At 43.2% G+C, this 20,666-nt stretch overlaps 1 protein-coding gene across 1 annotated transcript in view; it reads left to right on the forward strand.

Annotated features, from left to right (window-relative positions):
• SNX14 (sorting nexin 14) overlaps window positions 1–20,666 on the forward strand; it is a 40,511-nt gene that overhangs the window by 18,108 nt on the left and 1,737 nt on the right. Inside the window, exons 10-26 of the mRNA XM_082216933.1 lie at window positions 859–903; window positions 988–1,068; window positions 1,180–1,294; window positions 2,575–2,730; window positions 3,080–3,204; window positions 4,229–4,287; window positions 10,349–10,481; window positions 11,239–11,431; window positions 11,770–11,853; window positions 11,961–12,061; window positions 12,314–12,425; window positions 14,336–14,376; window positions 14,508–14,627; window positions 15,322–15,445; window positions 16,837–17,001; window positions 17,278–17,373; window positions 18,798–18,889. Of these exons, the coding sequence (XP_082073059.1) occupies window positions 859–903; window positions 988–1,068; window positions 1,180–1,294; window positions 2,575–2,730; window positions 3,080–3,204; window positions 4,229–4,287; window positions 10,349–10,481; window positions 11,239–11,431; window positions 11,770–11,853; window positions 11,961–12,061; window positions 12,314–12,425; window positions 14,336–14,376; window positions 14,508–14,627; window positions 15,322–15,445; window positions 16,837–17,001; window positions 17,278–17,373; window positions 18,798–18,889 (1,842 nt within the window). The remainder of the gene's footprint in view (window positions 1–858; window positions 904–987; window positions 1,069–1,179; window positions 1,295–2,574; window positions 2,731–3,079; window positions 3,205–4,228; window positions 4,288–10,348; window positions 10,482–11,238; window positions 11,432–11,769; window positions 11,854–11,960; window positions 12,062–12,313; window positions 12,426–14,335; window positions 14,377–14,507; window positions 14,628–15,321; window positions 15,446–16,836; window positions 17,002–17,277; window positions 17,374–18,797; window positions 18,890–20,666) is intronic.

Below are 20,666 nucleotides of genomic sequence, written 5' to 3' on the forward strand. Positions count from 1 at the left end.
ATGTGGTTATTTCAGTTGCACATGTTTTGGATTGTGTGCAGTAAGGCTTCCTGGAAAAGAGGAGTTTTGAATACTGGCTTAAGGTGGTCAGATAGTGGCAGTTTAGGGCTTAAGTGGCAGCAAGGGAAGATGAGCAGAGTCTTTTCAGGGATTAGGAGACATTTGGCTAGATGGTGGTGGTAGAGCTGGATGAGCAAATGTCACAGGAAGGGGTGCGTCAGGAAAAGAGAACAGAGAGATAAGGGGTGGCAAGGTAATTGGGGTTATCGAAGGTGAGCACAAGAAAACTTTTACAGGATCTCAATCTAGGACTGGGCCACTGCCAAATCTCTACAAAGAGGGTGGTGCTGCAGGAGCCTGATGTTTTTCTTAAAACTGTTTTTCTTCCAGTGAGTAGTAGTAGCCTCCACCAGCGGAAAAAAACAACCATGTTTGAAACAGCAGTTTCAGGGAGCGGTTCGCCTCCTTCCTGTCCATTCTGTGCTTTAAATCCCTCCCGCAGGATTCCACAGACGCCAAGTTTCGTCAGGCTGTATCTCATCTTGTTTCAGCTTCAGATCTCTCTAGAGTTCTTAATGCGTTTTGATCTGAATTCAAGTTTCTTTGTCCAGAAGGATGAGCAGATGTGCTGCGGCTAGTATCTTACAAGCATGTGTCTGATACCTCTTTCCACTGGCAGTGCTTTGGTGCCTTGTAGAGTGCGACTAAAGACGGGGCGTTTTTTTGGAAATGGCAGGCAATATAGCCATTTTGGTTCCACATTAGGAGGGGTGCAGTGCTGCAAAGTCTTCATGCAGGTGTGGCCCTTTGGGCCCCAACTGTTGTGTGTAAAATATTTTTTCTTAATCTTCTCTTTAGGATACTGTGAACCACTTGCTACTTATCTTCATTGATGACAGTCCAGTGAGTACTGACAAAATGCGAATACAATTTTTCTGCTTCTGAAATCCCATGGTCTTGCTCAGTTGACTTGCTCTTCTTCTGCAGCCCGAAAAAGCAACAGAACCTGCTTCTGCTTTGGTTCCCTTCCTGCAAAAGTTTGCAGAGCCCAGAAGCAAGAAGCCCTCTGTAAGCACGAAACAAAAAGTTTAAATACTGTGCATGTTTACATTGTTGTTGTTTTCGTTATTGAAACCAAACAAGGAATTTGTTATTTATTTATTTTTACTTTTTATTCAGGTCTTACAATTAGAGCTGAAAGAAATTAAAAACCAGCAGGATCTTTTCTTTCTCTTTATGAACTTTTTGAAAAAAGAAGGAGCAGTGCATGTATTGCAGTTCTGCTTGGATGTAGGTACGATATCGCAATAAAGTCCTACTGCACCTCTTTAAATACAGTGGTGCCTCGCAAGACAAAATTAATCCGTTCCGTGAGTCTCTTCGTCTTGCGGTTTTTTCGTCTTGCGAAGCACGGATATTAGCGGCTTAGCGGCTATTAACGGTTTAGCGGCTATTAACGGCTTAGCGGCTTTAATAAAAAAGGAAAGAAACTCGCAAGAATTCGCAATACGTTTTGTCTTGTGAAGCAAGCCCATAGGGAAATTCGTCTTGCGGAACGACTCAAAAAACGGAAAACTCTTTCGTCTTGCGCATTTTTTGTCTTGCGAGGCATTCGTCTTGCGAGGTACCACTGTAGCCATTATTGTGAGTGGTATGACTTAACTAGCTGAATGTTCCTGGCGATGCTCAATAATTCTAATACACACAAAAAAAATACTGAGATTTATAAATGCCTAATGTAATTCACTCATTTCTGGGGCTCTGTACAGCCACCCCATCCCTAGGCTGACCCCAATAATATCCGACCAGAATCCTGCCCCGAATCAATTCAGGGTGGGGTTGTCATTTAATTGGGACATTTCAACTACATCTGCAGTTGGGAGGGGCATCTCCTGCAGAGAGCGGGGAGCTTCTGTTCTTCTGGGTGCTCTTTCACAATGGCAAAGCAAACCCGTGCAGTCAGCAGGATTGAACCCTTGGCAGATGGCTCCTGCACTGCTGCATCACGTCCTGCCAGACCTGCTTTCCTTCCCCTCACTGCCACCCCACCCCCATGTAATTCCCACCCCAACGTGCCCCAGCTCACTGCAGTTCAGAGGACCCCATTCCCCTCTGCCACCGACTGCCACCTTCTCCCACTCTGTGGCTGTAAGTGGCTGACTGAGCTGGACTCATCTCACTTGCCACTGATCCCCAAACCAACTCTTGCATCAGCACCACTGTGGTGATGATGAGCGATGGTGAGAGAATGGCTGGCATGGGGACAGTAGCTAGTTTTTTTCTCCCCCCCCCCTCTCCCTATGCCTCAGTCTCCTGCCTTGGGACGTTTGTGGTCTTGGCCATCCCCTTTTCAGTCCTGCTGTGGTTTGCTTCCTCGGTGTGTTTCCTTCAGATAACATGCCAGCAAAGCAGATTCCTTCAGCTAGCAGGATTGCACCCTCTGCTCACTGGCTCAAATTGACTGTGATGCATACCCGCTCCCTGACAGCCGCAGGTCACTCTAAGGTTTTGCTTTGAAGGGAGTATTTGCAATAGTCAGAAATAATGCCTTTTTTCATTTTCTTCCACCAACAGAGGAACTTAATGACAAAATTTTGCAGCCAGAATTGTCAGATTCTGAAAAGATGTCCCTTCACGAAGAAGTACAGAAAATCTACAAAACCTACTGTTTGGATGAAAGCATTGACAAAATTAGATTTGATCCTTTCATTGTGGAAGAGATACAAAGTAGTAAGTGAGACTGGGTGGAAGAAGTCCCTTTGGTAGTTGGCTCTGCACCTGCAGTTACTTTCTCCCTTACCTTGCAAGTTTCCACAGGATAATAGAAATGTTGGGCCAGATTGTGCAGTACCAATGTAGTCAAAGCACATGCCTTGATCAAACTTGGTGGCCTTGACATTCCCACCCCCACATGTCTCTTCTTAACTACCAAAATAGCTTCTCTTGTCAACCTCCCAATATCAAGAGGGCAGAATTTGATGATTTAGTCCCTCCTGAGAATATCTAATTCTCCTATTACTGTGCATTTTTATGCAGCTGATATTTTGCACACCAACATTCTCCGCATTTTCACCTGTAGTTGCTGAAGGTCCCTATGATGAAGTTGTGAAGCTGCAAAGGATGCGATGCCTTTTTGAAGCCTATGAACATGTTTTCTCCCTCTTAGAGAGCGTATTTACACCTAGGTTCTGTCACAGTGGTGAGGTAAGCCCGAAGATGAGAGAAAGCTGATATTTATTTGGTCAGATGTATTTTAAAAGCAGAAAAGCAATACAGTGGCTTTGGTACTTGCCCATTTCTTTTTAGTTAAGATGGTTTCCATTATTACAGAGTTTTGGTCTCTGAAATACGTTTAGCTCAAAGGTGCTAGTTATTCTCCATGGGCAGAATTCTAACGTGGAGCGATAATGCTCTATTTTAAAAAATAGACCTCTGAATATAGGCCTTCCAGTTGCCTCAACTGTGTAGGTGGGTGAGAAGGAAGAGCAAAGGAAGAGAAAGACTTGACCCAAGCCCTTTACCCTTGCAGAAAATTGCGTGGGGAGAGAGTGATGGTACAGCCTGTACAAACCCCTTCTCCTGACCTGCAAAACTCTATTGGAAAAGGACTAGCATCAATGCACTTCCTGCAGAGGGCAGCGCCGAGTTGTTAAGCCTTGCTTGCTGAGACAGGGACTTTTCTTGTTAAGGGGAGAGAAACTGTTCTTGTCAGTGTGAATAACTGGGGAAACGCTCAATAGAACGCCATGGATATTGTTCCCCATTCATGATCCCCCCCCCGCCCCGCCCCAGATTATATTATCACCTTGAGACAAAATAAGGAATCTGCCTTGAAATGATACTTCTGCTGATTAAGAGCAGGTTATAGAAATCCTTTAGATCAGTAGTTCCCAATTGGTGGTCCGTGGACCTCAGGGGTCTGTGTAACACATGGAAGGAGTCCATGGCACCATTCACATAACGAAAAACTAACATAGAGATATCAACATTTTCAAACTCAAGGGGTCCATGGCTTGGTTTATAAAAAACTGGGGGTCCGCAGTACTTAGCTAATTGGGAACCATTTTAGATCCTAGTAGTACAGTTAATTTCAAATTTAACAGTATCAAAATGTGTCTTTTTATTTTGAAGTATTTCTGACAAATGAATCATCTGCTTTATTATGGAAATAATATTTATGAAATGAAAAAGATGTGTAGTCCTTTTTAACTTTCTTTTCCTGGCTTAGTTTTTCAGACATCTCTTAAAAGTAGATGAATCTCCAACACGCAATTCTAAATCAAACAAGTAGGTGTATTATACTTGCATGTTTTGAAAGCTCTTTTTTTTTTTTTTTGAAACAATAAGTTTGTCAGATGTATTTGGCTTTTATTAAACTTTGTTTCAATACAGACTCGAGAGAACAGAGCATGTTATGTTAAATAATCATTGAAATGGGTTGTCACACATTGACCACAATACCTTCCCTGTCTTTGACAAGCTCCAGTTAAGCACTACAGCTCAATGGTAGAAATCATGGGTTTGCATGCAAAGGGTTCCCTAGTTCGATTCCTGGCACTCCAGGTAGGGCTGGGAGAGATCCCTTTCTGAACCCTGGAGAGCTGCTGCCAGGCATGGCCAAACTTGGCCCTCCAGCTGTTTGGGGACTACAACTCCCATCATCCCTAGCTAACAGGACCAGTGGTCAGGGATGATGGGAATTGTAGTCCCAAAACAGCTAAGGGACCGAGTTTGGGGATGCCTGCTGTAGACAGTACCCAGCTAGTTGGACCCAGTTGTCAGACTCACATTTCCTATGTTTCTGTGCAACCAGACACTCTTGGCACCAGACCACTTTATGGGATGGGGAAAGGAAAGATGATCCGTGGACACTATTGATTGCCCGCTGTTTGAATATGGTCACAAATGGCAAAAAAATAATAATCAAGCTTTTAAAATGAATGCCACACAGTGCCTATGGGTGTGGGCAGGGTATCAATGGCAAGTAAAAATAAATAAATGCAAGTCAACAATTTAAGTAAACTCCATCTTCCTGGGTTTAGGTACATGCTAGTATCCTGTCATCTTTGAGCAAGCAGAGGATTTCTGTCCTGAGCATTGCAGGTGTCTGCTTGCTTCGGGAAAGATAATAATTAATGAATAGATAAGTGCAACTTGATGGTGGCAAGCAGCACATCATTGCAGACCCTCCTACTTGCAGTTTGCATTGGTATGGTTAAAATGCTCGAACCACTTTATTCTTGGAGGGGATCTCTCTTTCTGCATGTGCACAGATACTGTCAACCCAGATTTATTGATGCACATGGCTGGGATCCAGAGTCACAGGTGTGCATTATATCAGGCAGAGTTCTATGACTGTGAATGCACAGGTTTTCCAGTTGTTGTTTTGTGCTGAGAGTAGGGAAGCCCTATCTGCATACATGGGACTGGATTGTATGCAAAATGACCCATACCTATTTAGCAATAATACAGTCCTCTTCTGCTTAGTGGTAAGTAACTTTTGCTATACATTCTCCTAATTAGCTCCGTAGCTCCACATTTTGTTTGTAGATATTTCCTACCTAAAGAAGAATGGTGTGTGAAAAACAATTGCCTTTCTGGAGTATGTGCATGTTGTGTCTGTCTGTGTAATTGTAAGTATTCTAATATCTCTCATAAAATTCTTTATGATCTCATGTAATTGTTGGGCTTGGTTTCTGAGTTTAAAATAGTGCAAGTAGCTAGTTTTTAAAGTACGTAATGTGTTGTTTTATTGAATCAATATTAAGCCCAATTTTCTTTTTTAAAAAGAAAACACAGTTGGCCAAATGGCCAACTAATTGTGTGTGTGCGTAAATTATATATTATACTCAAGGTTAAGAGCTTAGAAGAAGGTGGAGAGAGTCTGCCTTCTATCCTTCTAGCCATGTTAGGATTTTAAGTGTGGAAAGAGGGCTTGCAGTTGTGACAGCTCTCAAGTCAAGCCAAGGGGAGTGGTAAGACCACACCTTCTTCCAAGCGCCTCCAAAGCCCAGTGTCATGTCTGGGGAATAACCAGTTCATTGGCAACCACAAATTTTATCTGGTTATAAAACACAGTCAAAAACCGAAGACATCTGCTTGGTGCTTACATGCTGCCATTGGATTAGTGTCAGTTGGATTGGAATGCAATGAAATGCAGCTAAAATTAGAGGCTAAAGAAAAGAAAAAGGAAAAAAGAACTAGTATGGCTTTCATTAGTATGAAAATAATTCAGGAATGTCTTCCTTGCAGCCCTCAGTTATTCTTGCTACTTTTAAATAATTGCTGACATTTGTATTCTGGGAAGGATATTATTTCCTCTTAACTGCCCACCCCAAATCTATGCAAGTGATGCATTTCCTGGCATGCAGATAATAATAATAATAATAATAATAATAATAATAATAATAATAATAATAATATCCCACCCTCCCTAGCCGAAGCCGGACTCAGGGTGGCTAACAACAATAAAACAGTACAACAGATGCAATTACCATGGAAGTGTCGCCTGTTTCTGTTGTCCTTTCTGGGTAGCTGTAAAAGGCACAAAAGTCCTCCCCCCCCCCCGGTGTGTGTGTGTGTGTGTGTGTGTGTGTGTGTAATGGACCATCCTACTGCAGCATTGTTTCGGGGCTCAAAGAAGGAGAAATCAGATTTCTGCTGTGATCTCACCAGTTCAGCAGACCACTTTACATCTTCGGTGCGCAGCTTCGCCAAATGCATTAAATTTAAGTTCAGCTCCAAGCAAGCATAACTGTGGTGTCACAAACTTTATGAAACAGCGCCAGTACTTTTTATCATACTGTTTATCTAAGCGAATGCAAGATCAAGCTGTTGTGAAGAAAAGCAGATACGTCCAAGTGCATTTGGAAATGACAGCCACTATAGTAGCTACTAACATTTTTAACTGCACTGTTTGAGTAGAATAGAAGTGTAATGGGATTCACCTTTTTCTTGGCTTGTGGAATACAGTACTATTAGTTGCCTAGTTGGAGAAGTAGTCTCTGTTTGGATTGTTTATAGTAAATTGAGCTGACATGCCATTGTTGCTTGCTTATACTGTATCTATTTGTGACTATATCATATTTCACTTGTAAACATTTTTTTAAAAAAAATAAATACATGGAAACTATTTCCAGGCTCAAGTGATAGTGCAAGTAACTGCACATTTCTGTCTTGTTTTGAAACAGCAAAAATGGCATTCGGTTTGGCTTTAAGGCATAGCTTTCCTTGGATATTTTCTAAGCTCTAGAAATCTGCCACTAAGCATTCCTAAATCACTAGCCACCTGTTGTACCCATCCTAGTTTGATGATGCTATTTTAATAACTGGGTCAAATAGTTCCTTTTTCTTTAAATGCACTTATTCCCCTTTGAGGTTTTATATATGAACACAGATGCACACTGCAAACAGAATAGTAAGGGTTAACAAGCAGATATCTGAAGACCCTGTTCTGCTTAGCAGTGCTTTTGTTAGCAGAAAACACAGTCCAGTTATTCCATAGCTGTTACCAAATAGTGCAACCCCCCCCCCCCGTTTTTTGATTTGCTTTTTGAATAAGACCCACATTTTGGGGGGGGGGGTTCCCACCCCCACTCGGATGCTTGGTGTGTTTCTAGAGTAGGAAATGAAGTTGGCTTTGTTTGGTGTAAGGGCATCAGTCCAGTGTGCTGTATATGTGAAGCATGGCTTTTTTTGTGTGAGGAATGCAGATTTGTTGGCTAATGTCTGTCTTTTCATTTGAATTTGCTGCCTTCTGGATGCTCTGTTATAAGTTGCTCTAGCTCTGAGCAAGATTATAAGCCATGCATCAAGCCACCTTCTTTAGGGCAAGCTGCTTTCGCCAGCCCGGAGGCTTCGTCTGCGTCTGTTTTCCCTCATTTTCAGTCACTCCTAACCCTCCCATCTGGCTTTTTTCCATCTCTCCCTGCTGCTTTAAAGTAAGTTAGGGCCGTCTCATGTCACACATGCCTGTGCAAATGCTTGATTATTTATGTGCTCTTTTAACAATAGCTTAAGTGTACGTTATTCAGCATTTCCCCCCCATACCACTCACTGTGATTTTTGCAATATGAATAGCCAGTTTCCTTGATTGTTGTTACTACATCAGCTTCTGTTTTGTATTTGCCAGAAAGGGTGCTATAGTAAGAAAACAATAACCGTATTTTTCGCCCTATAGGACGCACTTCTCCCCCTCCAAAAAGGAAGGGGAAATATGTGTGCGTCCTATGGGTCAAATACAGGCTTTCGCTGAAGCCTGGAGAGCGAGAGGGGTCGGTGTGCACCGACCCCTCTCACTCTCCAGGCTTCAGGAAGCTCCGCGGAACCCTCCGGCATCGCTCTGGGACCCGTTCTGGGGTTGGGGGAAGCTCGGCCTTCCCCCGCCCCAGCCCCGTGCCTGGGGAAAAAAAAATAATTCCCCCCCTTTATTCCCCCCCCCCCAAATCTAGGTGCGCCCTATGGGCCGGTGCATCCTATAGGGCGAAAAATACGGTAGTTCATTTTGGGGCTACAACTCCCATCATCCCTAGCTAACAGGACCAGTGGTCAGGGATGATGGGAATTGTAGTCCCAAAACAGCTGGAGGGCCACGTTTGGACATGCCTGACTTGGAGGGATGCATTTCAGAAAGCTATGGGTTTTTGTAATCTGTGTATTTTGAGCTGTTTCTTTAACATTCCATCACACTTCTCTGGCCAGAAATAGAAGCCTTCTCCCAGACAGTATCGGGTGATGAAGAGGGAGCTGTGCAGACAGGAATAAGTTGGGTTATCAAGAGGTGGCACCATCAAGGCCAAGGAGCAGGTTTAGCAGCCCATCCCAGTGCTGTCCCCAAATGCTCCTGTTGCTTTCTCTAGTGTAAGAGACTGGTTGCCGAGCTTGGGCAGGAAGCCAAGCTGGCCTGCTGCACCTAACCCTGGATAGCCTGAGCCCTAGAGAAGTCTTTTATGGGGCTAGAGGAGGGTGCAGTATGTTTACACTTGAACAATGTTACTGTGTCTGAATTCACACGCCCACACCCTGTCGAGGCCCTTGCAATATAAAAAGCATTCCTTCCGTGTATCCAGCATTTCACAGCTGATGATGTTTTGCTGCTGTTGCATTCAGATGTCAAGAGAAACCATGGTTTGATGTGACAGGGACAAGCCTAGCCTATCTCCAGATTCACACCCTCCCACTCTTCCTCCAGTGTAACTTCTTCTTCATCATATCAATTTATTATTTATACCCTGCCCATCTGGCTGGGTTTCCCCAGCCACTCTTAGGGAGCTCTCAGCTCCATTTCTGATCATTTGCAGTTTCTCAGATCAGTCAAACCCAATGAAGCGTGATTAAGCTTAGCTTCAAATCATGGGTTATCAGTCTGACTTCTTTCACCAAACTACAGTTAAGATTAATCATAGTTTAGGATTTGGACAGCATGCTAAACTGTGGTTAGCTGAAATTGGCAGCGAAAGTTTCCTGTAATCCTCATGGCTCTGGAGGGGCATGCTTGTTCCCATAACGATAAACCATAGTTTATTGCAATTTCTGAATATAGTCATTGTGTGAAATTTACACTGTAAATCAGGGATGGGGAACCTGTGGCCCTCCAGATGTTGCTGGGCTCTAACTCCCATCAGTCCAACCAGCATGGACCAGTCCTGCGTGCATGCATGAAGTGGTCAGGGATGATAGGAGAAATAGTCAGGGGGGCAGGCTTTGGTATTATGGTGCCCTGAACTAGGCCAGAATTTGGTGCCTCCTCCCCAGCCCTCATGCTATGCTGGGCTTTTGGAAGGAGGTGTGAGGACTCCTGCAGGGTCCTATCCCACCCCAAAGCAGGGCAAGTGCTAACTAGGCTTTAGAAAGGAGGAAAGAGGACCCTGTCAGAGCCCTCACACTTGCTTCCCATAACTGAACAAGTGCTAACTGGGCTCCCTTTCAGCTTGGTGCCCATTGCGGGGGAACCAGTTGTGCTGCCCTAAAACCACCTCTGATATAGTTATTTTGAGGGCCAAAGGTTCCCCACCCCTGTTGTAAATGCTAAAGTGAAATAGATCATAGGCCCCAATCCAGAGGGCTTTGAATAGAGGACAGGGTATGCATGTGCCAGGACTGTGTCTCTCTTTTTACTCTACCAAGTGACCAGAAGTATCAGAACTGGCAACATGGAACATCTGTTTGTATGGGTCTGTTACTAGCAGAAGCTTTTCCCTTTCGTCTTCCTTGCTGGATTGGGGCAAAGAAATGTCCCCATGAATTGTTCATGCAGTAGAGTCGCTTCAGTGTTCCCTTTGCGGTATTTCAGTTTTCTCTCCTTGGAATAGCTACGCAGTATATGCATTTCCCTTTTTATTACATGCAGGAGCATGCAGAGAAAAGGAGAATCGTCCGGAATCAGAAGTATTAGTAGCAAAATTAAAGGCGTGTTCAAGAGTACCACAATGGAAGGCGCAGTTCTGCCCAACTATGGCCTGGCTGAAGGAGAGGATGACTTTGTGAGTTGGTTCTTCTTTGTCCTAGCAGCTTTGACTGCACACTCGTCCTCTGTCCTGTTCCCCACATGCTGCCACCAATCCGTTTTATGGTTGCTCCCCGTCCCGACTTCAGTCCATTCTGTCTTGCTTCATCTTATGGTTACCGATTAGCAACACAAGTGCGTGAACACGATCACATGAGTTTCATCCTTGAAGAAGTTGATTGGCTCTCTTGAGAGCTTGTGCCACTTTGTTTATATTGTGTTCAAGGCAGATTCTTTCAGACATAGCTAAATAAGGAACTGTTGTGGCATTTTTCTCATTTTTCGCCACACCGGTCGGAGCCGATAGTAAATGGAGCCACAGGTTTCCCACCCCTTCTTGAAACTTTAGATATGGCCTTGGTTTTTATCAGTGCCTTTTTTCTGGGAGTACGCAGGGGTAACGCATACCCCTAAACATTTCCTGAATCTTCGTACTTTTTTCCATTTACTGTATTTATTTCCCCCGATTTCAACTATAAAATGGTGATTTTCTTGAGTCAAAATGAGAGTACCCCTAAACAGTTTTTTATAGAAAAAAAAAGCACTGGGGTTTTTTTCCCATACAGTACAATTTAATACTTTGTTTTGTCAGTTTTGAATTGTAAGCTTTCCTGAGCTCTGTGATTATAGTCAAAAGGCAAGATACATTTGTTCACATCAGGAAACACATTTTAAGTTACCTTGAATAAAATAGGCTCAAAATGGTCTCTTGATGCATGAATCTTCCACTGTAGATTGAAGAAGGCATCGTGGTAATGGAAGATGATTCCCCCGCGGAGGCCCTTAGCACGCCTAATACCCCTCGCAATCTTGCAGCTTGGAAAATTACCATCCCGTATGTGGACTTCTTTGAAGACCCCCCTCTTCAAAGGAAAGAGAGGATTCCCGTATTTTGCATTGATGTGGAAAGGAATGACAGAATGGCAGGTACTGGTGTATGCCTATTTACCCTACCTGCCTTAATACTCTTGATTTGCCAGCTCTGGTGCATACTCATTTTATCTTAGTTGTTTTCAAGATCCTGTGAAGTCTTGAAAAATATTAAGAACCAGCAAATCCAAATGCATTGTCTGAAACCCTGATAAACTCTTATTGAACATTGCATCTGTTAGGATATTGGGGTATTTCCTTTTGTATTTATAGTTTGACTGCAGCAGGATATTATTGTCTTACACTTGTACATTTGCCTGTAGAACTTTTTTTTAAACCCTTCTTGGATGAACTAGAGGGAAAAGTAAAAAAAATATATCTGTATGTATTTTCAGTTGGTCACAAACCTGAACACTGGTCGGTCTACAGAAAATACCTTGAATTTTATGTTCTTGAGTCAAAGCTAACAGAATTCCATGGTATGTTAAAATAGCATTTTACTTTGATAAAATTTATACTATCATTTTAGTGCAACTGAAAATAAATCTTCACTTTAACTATATTGTATATATTGTGCTATGATCAGGTACATTCCCTGATGCACAGCTTCCTTCAAAGAGGATCATCGGACCAAAGAACTATGAATTCTTGATGTCAAAGAGAGAGGAGTTTCAGGAATATCTGCAGGTATGAAGAAGCTTCACTTATTTCTGTGGATAGCTTGGGTTGTTCCTCATCAATTTCCCATTCTCTCAGTGTGTACATTTGCCATCTGATATTCACACAACACATTTTGAATGACCATGATCTCAAATGGCATTTTAATTCAAATTGTATCTCATGATTTTTACTTTGCAACACTTAACAGTTAATTTCCATTCCTAGAGAGAAGCTAATTTGAGTGTAATTGCTTGTTTTTCTTTTTTGTCTCCCTCAAAGAAACTTTCACAACATCCAGAACTAAGCAACAGCCAGCTTTTGGCTGACTTCTTATCCCCTAATGGTGGAGAGACTCAGTTTCTTGATAAAATGTTGCCTGATGTCAATCTAGGTATGTAAACAACAACAACCCTATAGCTGAGGGCAAAATTGCAAATGTTGGATTCTAACCAATTAAAACATTCCTTCACCTCCTGCCACATACCCACAGCTGCTTTCTGCCACCCGTCTAAACCAGCTATGATTCATATGATTGGAGAGTAGAAAATTAGAAGTTCCCATGTGCGTATAGAAATCTTTCTCTTGGGTAGCTAATACTAAATAGTATACAATTGTACCTTGGATCCTGAACGCCTTGGTACTCGGACATTTTGGCTCCCGAATGCCACAAAACCGGAAGTGAGTGTTCCGGTTTGCGAACATTCTTTGGAACCTGAATGTCCAACGGGGCTTCCAGTTGGCCGCAGGAATCTCCAATCAGAAGCCGTGCTTTGGATTCCGAACGGTTTGGAAGTCAAATAGACTTCCGGAACAGATTCTGTTTGACTTCCAAGGTACAACTGTGGTTTAAAACTCAGTTACGCTCCCACTGGCAGAACGTGGGTGATTTTTTTGCCAGCTTTCCCAGAAAAGCAAGATCTGGAGCAGCATGGGAGGCGATGTGGAGGCTGAAAGAGGAAGGAGGCATTGTAACAAAGTGCCGATTTTAACAGCGTGAGCCTCTGCTCTGTCAAAGTCCCTTCCACAGACTGAGGGGAACCCTTCATTCTTGGGAAAGCAAATCTGGAGCCAAACATTTGTCATGTAGATAATAACGTGCGTGTTCTCATCTCACCTTCAGAGGCATGACTTACGGGAAGGGTGTTACAAACAAGTAGGCAATTAGATAATTAGGCCATCTGTCACAGATGCTTTAGCTGAGATTCCTGCACTGCAGGGAGTTGGACTAGATGACCCTTGTGTCCCTTCCAACTCTAAGATTCTATGATTCTGTGGAAATTCTGAGCAAAATATGACATTACTTAAAGTATGAAAAACCAGAATACTAACGCAGTAAGACTAAGTTAATAATAATAATAATAATAATAATAATAATAATAATAATAATAATAAATATTTATACCTCCACCTTCTGGCTGGGTTTCCCCAGCGACTCTGGACAGCTTCCAACAAAATATTAAAATACAGTGGTACCTCGGGTTAAGAACTTAATTCGTTCCAGAGGTCCGTTATTAACCTGAAACTGTTCTTAACCTGAAGCACCACTTTAGCTAATGGGGCCTCCTGCTGCCACTGCGCCGCCAGAGCACGATTTCTGTTCTCATCCTGAAGCAAAGTTCTTAACCCAAGGTAATATTTCTGGGTTAGCGGAGTCTGTAACTTGAAGTGTATGTAACCTGAAGCATATGTAACCTGAGGTACCACTGTACAGTAATGCATCAAACATTAAAAGCTTCCCTAAACAGGGCTGCCTTCAGATGTCTTCTAAAAGTCTGGTAGTTGTTGTTCTCTTTGACATCTGGTGGGAGGGTGTTCCACAGGGAGGGCGCCACTACCGAGAAGGCCCTCTGCCTGGTTTCCTGTAACTTGGCTTCTTGCAGTGAGGGAACCACCAGAAGGCACTCGGTGCTGGACCTCAGTGTCCAGGCAGAACGATGGGGGTGGAGACGCTCCATCAGACTAAGTATCTATTTTATCTGTTTCATTCCATGCATGAAATACTTCAGTATACACAACAGCAACGATGGCTTTGAATGATAGGAGGTGCAGTCAAGATTAAAAAGAGAATTGAGCTTTTAAAAAGAGCAGGGGACAAACTTTGCAGATTGCATCCAGCCAGCTAAATTCTACTTTGAGTAGACATTGAAATTAATATACTCATTAATTGCAGGGATTCTACTTTACGTATGATGTAGCTGGATATAACCCAATTCTAAAAAATAAGTGGAGGAACATAGTTAATGCTATGTTATTGCTAATGCAAAGCATTGCTTATTTTTCCCTTCTGTTTTTCATTTGCAGGTAAAATTATAAAATCTGTCCCAGGGAAGCTAATGAAAGAGGTGGGTATAACTTAATTAATTGTGTTTGTAATTACTATGTCTCCTCCCACCCAAAAACTAGTAGTAGATTTGTCCCAGAGAGCTTTTCTTTTGAAAATGTTCCATTACAACTATTGTTTGGTTAATTTCAGAAAGGCCAGCACTTGGAGCCATTCATTATAAATTTTATTAACTCCTGTGAATCTCCCAAGCCTAAGCCAAGTAAACCCGAGCTTACTATTCTCAGTCCTACTTCTGAAAACAACAAAAAGGTATGTGGTATGTTTGCTGGGGTGAGAAACAAAATCAGATATTGTAAACACAACTTTTATCAATACCTATTTATACCGTAACTTTTGTCTGATTGAATAAGCTGTAAAGTCTGTAGACTGGGAGCCAAAGAGCTATACTTAGGCACACTCCAAATCTAGTAAGAGTTTGATTCCCCCCTTAAACAGCAGATCCCCCTCATTCCATCTCACAAACTGCCTTTGAAACTTTCCCTCCTTTTCAAGAGACATGCCCTCGTATATAGCAGGGCAGTTGCTTCATTTTGAAAGGGAGAAGTCTGTACACCATTTCCATGTACAGGAACAGGCTACATGGTTCATTCAATCCTGTCTTTTCCTCCCTCCCTCTCCATTCAGATTCCTTCAAAGTCAGAATGTCACAGGTGTGAAGACTTCATTTTGGCATAGCTGAAGTGCAAGACTAGGGTTAATGGTTGACATGGCTAAAAACTGAGTAAAGCTGATGTTTCAAACTCTCAGATAATTTCATTCAAAATAATAGAACATCCTTTTTATGGTAATATTGGATAGCATTTCAGAACTTCTGACCGCTTCAGCTATTCTGTTGTTGCCAGAGAAAAGTGATGCGGCTTCCATTAAACCTGCAAATTACTGAAGAACGGGGTGTTTTTTGTGTGATGTTGCTGTTTGAAAACTTGATACTCTCCTGTTTCAGCTTTTTAATGACCTGTATAAGAATAACGCAAACCGCTCAGAGAACTTAGAGAGAAGACAAATTCAGAACTACTTTATGGAAATGATGACCGTTGAAGGAGTCTATGACTACTTAATGTACATTGGTGAGAAATCATGTCTTGGTTTTTCTTTTTCAGCAGAGGGCTGTTAATACAAGAGGCTTATCTACAACATATTATGTATGTGGGGAGTTTGTGCCAGGATCAGATAAATCTCATTTCAAAGATATGGGTGTGGAAAGTTTTGTTATTGGCACAATTCCCATGCTGACTCGATGCTTTTTCTCTCTCACCTTTTGCAATGTGGGACTTTGATCACAACTATGCTGATGGAATTACAGCAGAAGCAAAGAGAGAACACTTTTTGCCACCCACAGAATTTTTGTTTCCAAAAATCACCACAATGTATATAAGGCCCTGGGATCTCTGAAGTTTGGGGAGAAATAAGATTGATGAGCATATTCAGTAACGGTGGACAGTTTTTTCAGCCCTGCTGAGTAGGAGGTGGTGGCTGGAAGAAGAATGGGATTTAACTTACCATGTGTAGATGGTTGATCACAAATAGGAACCACTCACTAAAGATGGAACTCAGAGACCAGGCAAACCACCAGAATCCCCCTTCCCACAAAAAGAGTATTTGTCAGCAGCCAGGAAAGCTCCAGCAACTGCAGGTTTTTGTATTCCCATGTTGTCTTCTGCACTCTCCCTTTACTTTCCTTATTAAATCAAGAGGGAGGTAAACGACAAGTGTTTTGAAAAAGTTCTGTGCACACCAGTCATCACAGAAGGTGTGACATAACACAGTATGGCTGCCAGGGTGGGGCGGGGCATGGCATAACACAAATTACAGCAGAGTCGTCGCTGCTCCACTGGACAACCTGAGGTTTACCATGGTTATCTGGGTTGTGAAGATCACACAATATTGATCTCTCTCTCTCTCTCTCTCTCTCTCTCTCTCTCTCTCTCTCTCTCTCACACACACACACACACACACACACACACACTATTGCTGTGAACATTTCTCATAATAAATGATAAGAAGGTTTTGCCTCGTATTACAGGTTCTAAATTTTTTAGAAACCTGACTGAAAAAAATAAAAGCTTGGAATCTGAGGGTTGTGGTTCATCCTGGGAGCTCCAAAAAGGCTTTCATGCGCACTCTGGTCCACAGCATGCCTGCAGTAGGTGAAGGCAGTAGCCTTGCCCCCCTGTTAGTCTCCACTTCTGGATCTCAGAGTGTTCTGACTTGTAGTGTGGAAGTTAATGCTTAGCTAACAGCAATACATGTGTCTTGTTGGCATTTTACAAATATCTGCAAAATGAGCTTTTTAAATGTAGTTTGTTTACAGTATATACATAACCATTTTCCCCCAACCATTGTTTAGAACATGGAGGCTTAATCAGAGCCTCTGCAGCTGCTTTGAAACGTAAATGTGTTCCAAAAATAAAAAAGCATGCCCATACACTAAATATATGTAATGATAATGACTTTGCAGGTAGGGTTGTTTTCCATATTCCTGATTGGCTTCACCATATCTTGATGGGAGGGCGAATTCTCTTCAAGCGCACCTTAGAGGAGTACACAGACTACTACCTGCAGCACAAGCTAGAGCAACTCTTTCAGGAGCATCGCCTGGTGTCACTTATAACACTTCTGAGAGGTTAGTGGAAAGTTATCCCTTTATAAAAAGACTTGCTCTGTTTTGTACTTGCAACTTATTTTGGTACTTGCACAGTTGCCTTTTTTGTTGTTGTGTGTCTTTGCGTAAAGTAAAAACTAGCGCATACTGCAGCAAGAGCTGTTAACTAAAGGGCTTTTTTTAAAGGTTAGTACCTTTTGCATTTAACTAACTGACGTTCACCAAGTAAGATAATTAAAGCAACAGTCAACCTGTGCTGATAGCACCATAGCAAAAAATGGGTTTCTTTTGTTTCAGATGCTGTATTTCGTGAGAATTCTGAACCTCGATCTCCTCAGGATAAGCACAAGAGGGCAAAACAGACCTTTGAAGAAATGATGAAATACATTCCAGGTTCAGTATTTTTGCAGCATGATCTGTCAAGAGAGAGGCGTGCTAAATGACCAAAAGTTGATCAGGCTGAATGGCACATGTTAATACAAATATCCAGGGGTGCACATTTTTTTAAGGCATTCCAGCTTGAAAGACTTGGGAGATGGTTTGAGATGCATTACATTTCTAAAACCTATGTAGACCGTAGAAATTCTCATGTGACAAATTTGGTGTGTGTGTGTTACTGTTTTATACTTTCTCTCTTCGTATAAACTCTTTAGCAATATTGGCAGTGGCATAAGCATTGTTGGATTCTTGCAATTTATCGGCTGGAGCATCCTCTAGAAGCCTCCTGCATTTCAGATACAGTGTCATGTCTTTGATAATTCGTAGTTTAATGCTTCGAAAAGAGCATTGTAGGAGGATGGGATTCACAGAATGCAAAGGGCATATTTGCTGAAGGTGTGCTTGCTGCTTTCCAGTAAAATATGTCCCTATGCAGTCTCATTAGACAATCAGGAGGATTCCTTCATATCTGCTGCTAAGTGTATCTTTTCCTATGGTGCTTTCCCCAGCCCTAAAGTGCTCTTTTCTTCATTGAGGCTCCTCTGTCTGGGCCTTTCTTGGGCTCCAGGTGTGATGCAACCATCTTGCCACTTTATGTAGAATGCTAAGAGAACATCCATTCTTCATACTATGTTGAGAAGGTGTGTGCCACATTCATTGCGACGCTTTCCCCGTAGCATGGGCGTCCACAACTCCACAGTGTCATGGGCACACAGAAACATATTTGCTGCTAGCTGCTTGCCATTTTATCTACCGTTTGGCCCTGCCTTGTAGTTTGAATCTAATGACAAGGGTGCAAGGGACCCTAGAGATACCTCTGAGTGCAAAGGGTTTTCTCTCTTAACTGTGCATGATATAAAGAACTTGTATTTGAACAAATTGTGATGACTACAACAAGCTGACTTGTAAAGGACTTAACTCTTCTGTGTATGGAACGCTCCACCTAAATGTAGTCAAACTTCTCTGACTTGACCTAAGTCATACTGCATTGTGCATCCAGCAGAGGATTATCAATGCAGTTAACGTAACTTAAGACTGGATAGGCACAGCTGGTTAATCATTACATTTGAGCAGAACATGATAATGCCTCTGTGCCCCCAAACGGGACACTTGTTGGTTCATGAACTTCAAGGCATGAAGTCACTCCCTTGTCAAACAATAGATGCAGTAGGAAATGTGCTGCTTGCCCCGACACAAACAATATGTCGGGGTGCTGATCTTGCCCAAATGTTTCAGGGAAACTGGGTGTCACCAGCTGATCTCTTTTGTAGAATAATCATTGTTGATAACTTAAAGCTCCGGGGATGATCTGGGCATTGAGTTTCTACTCCTCCTTGTTTGAGTTGCCATAACTGGTTTCGTTTTGGCATTTTGTCCAGATTTGATAGGCAAGTGCATTGGAGAGGAGGCCAAATACGAAGGCATCAGACTTCTGTTTGATGGACTGCAGCAGCCAGTGCTCAACAAACAGGTAGGTGCTCTTACTCACAGCCATTATTTATAATGTTTTGAAATGACCTCCTTTTCTCTTCTGCTGGAGAGAAACCAGGGCCAAGGGCTGGTCTAGTCCACTTTCCTGTTCTTACAGTGGTCAACTACAGAAAGCTTGCAAGCCAAACATGAGCCCAGAAGCACTCTCCCCATTTGTGTTCCCCAGCAATTGCTATTCAAAGGTATGCTGCCTTGGGCAGTGGCAGTGGAACATAGCCATCATGGCTAGTGATAGCCTTATCCATTAATTTCTCTAATCCAAGTTGGGGGCCACTGTTACCTGCTGTGAGAGCAACCTCCAATGTTTTAACCTGGTGCTGCATGAAGAAGCCTTTTCTTTTGTCTGTCCTGAATCGTCCAACATTCAGCTTCATTGGATTCCTCCATGTCCTAGTATTACAGTGGAGTGAAAAGGGCTTTTCTGTATTCACACCATGCACAGTTTAAACACCTCTATCATGTCCCCTCCCCCTTACCTTTTTTTCTAAACTGTCCTGCTGCTGCACAGCTTTAGTTCCATTTCAGCCCTGTTTCTGTCCTGGTTTTGGGACCAAGACAGCTCTAGTCACCCTAACAGATGATCTCTGTAGACAACTGGATCAAGGCTGGTCGGGACTGCTGATTCTTTTCGATTTGTCAGCAGCCTTCGACGTGGTTGATCACGATCTTCTGGACCACCGCCTTGCCACCGTGGGGATTCAGGGCACAGCCAGACAATGGCTGTGCTCCTTTAAGAAGGTGGCGCCAAGAGGGAGATTTCACCGCACCACTCCTTCGTGTATGGAGTGCCACAGGGCGCAATCCTTTCCCCGATTCTTTTCGACATCTTTATGCGCCCCCTCACCCAGATTGTCCGGAGCTTTGGGCTGGGCTGTCACCAATATGCTGATGACACCCAGCTCTATCTGCTGATGGACGGCCACCCTGACTCGGCCCCGAACACACTGACCAGATGCTTGAAAGCTGTGGCTGGATGGCTTTGTGGGAGCCGACTGAAATTAAATCCTTCGATAGAGGTCCTCTGGCTGGTTTGGGATGGCATGGGGTTGGGGGACCAACTCCCTTCTCTTGCGGGGGCTCAATTAGTGCCAGTGCCTTCCATTAAGAGTTTGGGTGTAATCCTTTATGCCTCCCTTTCCATGGAGGCGCAGGTTGCAGCAATAGCCAAGGCGACATTTTTCCATCTTCGCCGTATCAAGCAGTTGGTCCCTTACCTTTCCCGCCCCGACCTGGCCACAGTGATCCATGCAATGGTCACCTCCAGGCTTGACTACTGTAACCCGCTCTACGCGGGGCTGCCCTTGAAACTTTCCCAAAAACTCCAGCGGGTGCAGAATGCTGCAGGAAGGCTTCTCACAGGGTCCTTGCCATGGGAGCATATTCACCCAGTGCTCTACCAGCTGCACTGGCTCCCGGTGTATAGGGTCAGGTTTAAGGTGCTGATTTTGACCTTTAAAGCCCTATGCGGCCTAGGACCCTCGTACTTACAGGACCGCCTCTCTTGGTATGTCCCGCAGAGGACCCTAAGGTCCATGAATAATAATATTTTAAAGGTCCCGGGCCCTAAGGAAGCCAGACTATCCTCCACCACAAGCAGCGCTTTTTCAGTGACTGCTCCAACCTGGTGGAATGCTCTGTCCCACAAGACTAGGGCCCTGCAGGACTTGATCTCCTTCCGCAGAGCCTGTAAGACAGAGCTATTCCACCTGGCCTTCAATTTAAATTAGCCTGATACTCTATTCCCTTTTCCCTTTCCT

The sequence above is a fragment of the Podarcis vaucheri genome (genome assembly GCF_965113315.1).
Source record: "Podarcis vaucheri genome assembly, chromosome: 3".
Taxonomy (NCBI): Eukaryota; Metazoa; Chordata; class Lepidosauria; order Squamata; family Lacertidae; genus Podarcis; species Podarcis vaucheri.